Source organism: Diadema antillarum, unplaced genomic scaffold, assembly GCF_040938485.1.
Source record: "Diadema antillarum isolate AM-2024a unplaced genomic scaffold, OU_Dant_1.0 seq00001425_RagTag, whole genome shotgun sequence".
Taxonomy (NCBI): Eukaryota; Metazoa; Echinodermata; class Echinoidea; order Diadematoida; family Diadematidae; genus Diadema; species Diadema antillarum.
This window is the reverse complement of record NW_027272177.1, coordinates 293538-298131: the sequence shown is the minus strand read 5'-3', so window position 1 is coordinate 298131 and position 4594 is coordinate 293538. Positions and strand designations below refer to the sequence as shown.

At 44.6% G+C, this 4594-nt stretch overlaps 1 protein-coding gene across 1 annotated transcript; it reads right to left on the bottom strand.

Moving 5' to 3' along the window:
* Positions 1 to 212: 212 nt before the first annotated feature.
* Positions 213 to 1868, bottom strand: LOC139709289 (uncharacterized). Its single transcript, XM_071621238.1, has one exon. It carries the CDS (start codon positions 1866 to 1868, stop codon positions 213 to 215), a length of 1656 nt encoding a protein of 551 aa, XP_071477339.1.
* Positions 1869 to 4594: the final 2726 nt, after the last annotated feature.

The following is a 4594-nucleotide window of genomic DNA, read 5'->3' as shown; positions in this document are numbered from 1 at the left end:
CGTTATAAGTTTGCCGTAATTTTTGTTTTTGTTTTTGTTTTTGTTTTGTTTTTTTTTTTCAATTACCGGATTGACATTTAGGTCATGTAAGGATGATTTGACATCGTCAATCTTATCAGTGATCTTGTAATTTGAAAATATACGACACAGTTATATATAGGGTGAAACCCCTGCGCTCTGTATTGCATCATTGAAGATAAGGAAACAACTAATCATTTTTGTGGAAAAGTAAGTGACTTTTCCAAATTTCTGAAACGTGGATCCAGAGAGGCTCTTCTCGTCATTTCGGCCCTAGCTCGGTCCATCAGTTTCTGACGAACTACTGCCCCGTCGCAGCCCGCCTCCACTTCTCGCTTCGTCGTCTTAATCATCAGCTGCGCCGGTAACGTTCTCACAATGCGACGGATAACCTTTAGTTCGATTTCGTCTTGGTCGCGATTGTCATTTTCGACGAAGCCAAGGGTTTCTCTCTTTGGTTTAGTTTGCTCAGTCGAGTCGGCATCGCTAGCCACTTTCTCCCACGAGTTCTTCGGTTCCTTTCCGCCACTGTGCGAGCTGCCAGCAACCGACGGTCTGGCGGAGAAATTGCGGTTGATCTTGGGCATGGCAGAACTGGCCGATTTGCAGGCTTTGTCAGCGGTGTGCTGCTTAGACCTCTCGACGTGGTGACTGGACGAGTGTCGCCTCCAACCCTGCCGCGATTTGCGAGGAGTAGCATCTCCTCGCGTGGGCAACGACCTCGACACGTGCTCGGTCCCCGGGCGTTCGACGTGCATGGCGTGGTCGCTGTTTTGGCGGACGAGCGGCTTCCGCTCTGCCTGGGGCGAGTTCGGGAGGCTAATGCTTCCTGGACGGGGTACCTCAACGTTCGCTGGAGCGGTTTGGGGCGGTAAGGCGGGCGTGGTTGACGAACCTGTTAAAGCTCCGGAGAGAGTCGGTGGAAGAGTTGAGGTTGTATCTGGTGCTGGTTGCGACGGCAGCTGTGGCTGAGATTGCCGAGCGTTTGGGAGGGGAGGAAACGAATCGTTTTTCTTAAACGATGCAGCGAAGAGACCGAGGGCTTTAACTTTCAGAACAGGAAATTTCACTCGTGGTTTTGAGGCCTCTGGCGATCCTTCAGTTGCATTCCTTACTAAAATCGGTGGAGCTGGAGCACTTTCCTCTGATACGTTTTGTTTTTCGTCAACCTTTTCTAATTTTTCATCAGCCTCCTTCATGGGCTCTAACTTTTCGTCGTCCTCTTTCTTTCCTTCGTCATTCTTTGACTTCCAAGCGCCTGTCATTAACAAAGGCATGTTTAGCTTTTGACGTCGGCCGAACGTCCCTTGAAGCGCGTCTCGTTTTTCGGGCGTTTTCGTCTCGTTCTCGTTCTCGTCCTTCACGCTAACCACTTCCAGCTTCGATTCGGCCTCATTTTCCTGGCCGGCCTGCGCCTCGGCGACAGCCGCGAGTTCGTCTACCGGCACCTCTTCCACTGGCTCCTCTGCAGGTTCCTGGTGGTGACGACTTCCTTTATGACTCCTGCCCTCTCCAGGACTCTTCTTCTTCGTATCGAAGCTGAAGACGTATTCTCCCTTTATCCAGCTCGTGTCTCCGTCCGGTGGAGGCGGCGGGATGTACTCGAGGTACTTCGGTCGCTGCGAGGCCTTGACGAACCGCAGCTCGTTGTCCTGATCGAACACTTGCTTGATGAAGAAACTGCGCTGGTTCCACGCCATCGCCGATTCCCGCTTCTTCTTCTCGCGGTCGATCTTCCGCAGCGTCGCCGCCAGTCGCCGCTCCTCGCCGGGGTTACCCATGCCGAGGACTCCGCCAGCCTGTCTGTCCGCCATCCCGACCCGGAGACTGCGGCCAACCTTCTGCGACATGACTGGTAGACTTCCCTCACAAGCGCTGTCCGTTCGTCATTCGTGAGATTTTCACTGTATCTAAAAGAAAGAACAAAGGGGAAGACGCATAAAAGTTATTGTGCAATAGTGTATTCGGAAATCTACCGTAGATTCTTCGTTATTTTTCCTTTTAATGCTGGGCACTTCAAGGAGATTGAGAAAAGATTTATTTCACGAAGAAAGTTCTTTGTCATTGTTTGTTGAAGAATTAGAAACCATATGTCACTTTTTTGATTCCAGTTTCTGAAAGAAAATTACAGATCTTCCTTCATTCACTTCCCAAGACAGAACGACGATATACTCAGTACAGTATGCCCACGCCTCGTGTTTAGGGATCTTTAGTCTCAATTACATATGAAATAGATTTTCGCACAACGTTAATGCACCCATGACGCACATAAGATTTACAAGACATTACCAAACCTGATAATAACGCTCTGTTTGTAATAGTGCGAGCTCAGTTGATAACCACATGCAAGTACAATGCACGGCGTACGTTTCTATCAGAAATACATTTCCTCAACGCGCTGTAAGCATTTTATTTCAGTATCGAACTTGCTCTCGTGTAGCGCATGATCTGTTTCAGATCTCGAGACTATCAACAAACCTTCCTTTCTCAATTCTTTCTCCTCAGTTTACGTCGCTCTTACATCACCATAAATAATTGACATCTTACTCGCTACGGGTTGTTTTCCTCCATTCCAAATATATTTCACCTGCCTCTACCTTGGGCAAAAATATTGTTCCACGTTCTATCTCTTTTCAAAAGGTTGTGCCTGTTATACTTTCTCATTCATTCAAGTGGCCTTTTCTTCACTTTAACCTTGCGGACAGTGTGTCATTCGTACATTTATATACCCTCTGCTATCTGTTCTGCCAGTTCCTCGCATACATACTGCTCTCAAACTTGTTTATGACCTTTCCCCCTGGCAATGCCCTCCTACGTATCTTGGGCATATTTATACATGTATACTACATCCTTGCAATTGTCCTCCTGGAGTATAAAGACTATTAAACCTGGTCTATCGAGAACAGGCGGCACGGTTGCTCTGGCAACAAACACTTAGAAAGATCTTTCTTTAGTCAACTTCACCCTAATCACTCCGAAATCACTCGAGCTTTCCACCCTGTTTGCTACACTCTGTCTGGCTAAGTTATAGAGGCTATTATTAGTGACAGCGAGAATAATGTCTCTTTTTTATCGATCACCCAGCAAGACATTCACATAATCCGATAGGCTAGAGCGATCGCCGACAATTGGCCTCCAATTTGAGATTCTCATTGCAGGTACTACTGTGCTGAGGCCCTGTTCATTTGAAGACAGTTTCAGCCAGAAGGTTAATAAAAATCGAACTGTGTCAATCTAGATGACTTGCTTGTAAGAGCGAGGAGCTAAGTGAAGAACCGGTGTCTGCCACCACACAGAGATAGATACGTTAGCTGTAATGGACTGAATTCAATCCAGCAAATCTGCTGTTTGGCTGAAGTTTATCAATTGATAAACATGAGAAAAATCAATAAAGTAGAATGAAGATGAAAACTTGGGAAGTAGACCACAGCGTGACCTATCAATAAGGATTTCAAAGCACAGCCTTTTGTAATTGTTTAATATGCTCAACGTATGGCAGTGTATGGACAAATAACTCGAACCTTTTATGTGAGGTTTGAGTACAGTGCTACCAACACTTTTGTTTCTTCCTATCTTGATCAATTTATTTTTCTTCTTGCTCCCCATTATTTTAACTTAGCACCTCCTCCTCCATGTTTGTTACCGCATGTTCATTTGAAACATTGAAATCATTTTTTCTTTTTGTTCGCTGGCAATTTCTGTGATATTTCTTCAAGCTTTATCTCAGATCAAATCAAATCAAACTGAATAATATTTCAATTGATTATTTTCCACCAAAAAACAAACAAACAAACCAAACAAGCACAAAGGTGGCTATCCGTTCCATTAGGCACACCCCTGTGACATCATAATAATTACTACTTTCTTATTGTTCTATAATGATTCAAAGTCATCTTCATGAATGATTCCATCCCTTGGATAAAAACCAAGGTGTAAGCACAAGTAAAAGAAATTTACTAAATATATACTACAAGACTGATCAAAGGGTAAGCTTAATGACTGTGTTGTTTATGGGTGTGTGTGTGTGTGTGCTAAAGACATCGATATAATTTTGTAGGATTCCGTCGACCCACTCTATGTTGCGATGTCAATACTCTATACCGCACAGGTCAAAGATTGACAAGAAAAACAAACCAATCAAACAAGTTAACCATAACACGATTTAAAGCAACTTTTCTCGGAAACAAAATCTAACTCAAGGGAAAGCATGACAGGAGATATGTGACGTATGGGACTAACACATAAAACTCTCCCGTATCGACATCGCAATATCTTCATCCTGCTGCTAATTTTCTCTGAATGATTCTGGCGTCTACCTCCTTCATTCGATGAACAGTTTAACTGGCATGCAGCGAAACCACTGGGAAAAGTCAATAATGAAGCGATCCTCTATCGAAGGAACACAATAATCACCGCTCGTAAGTCATAGTACCGCAACTACATACGAATTCTACAGAAGCATTACGCACTCAGCAGTCAACCAACGTCACGTATCGATAGCACAGGAATTTTTCATATCCTGTTCTCTAATATCGATTCGGACTTTGCTAGCCACTTTTTTTTCTAATCTCACATC

Bases quoted from the DNA above. Each gene is read 5' to 3' on its own strand.
- LOC139709289 (XM_071621238.1), bottom strand. From the start codon at position 1,868: ATGTCGCAGAAGGTTGGCCGCAGTCTCCGGGTCGGGATGGCGGACAGA.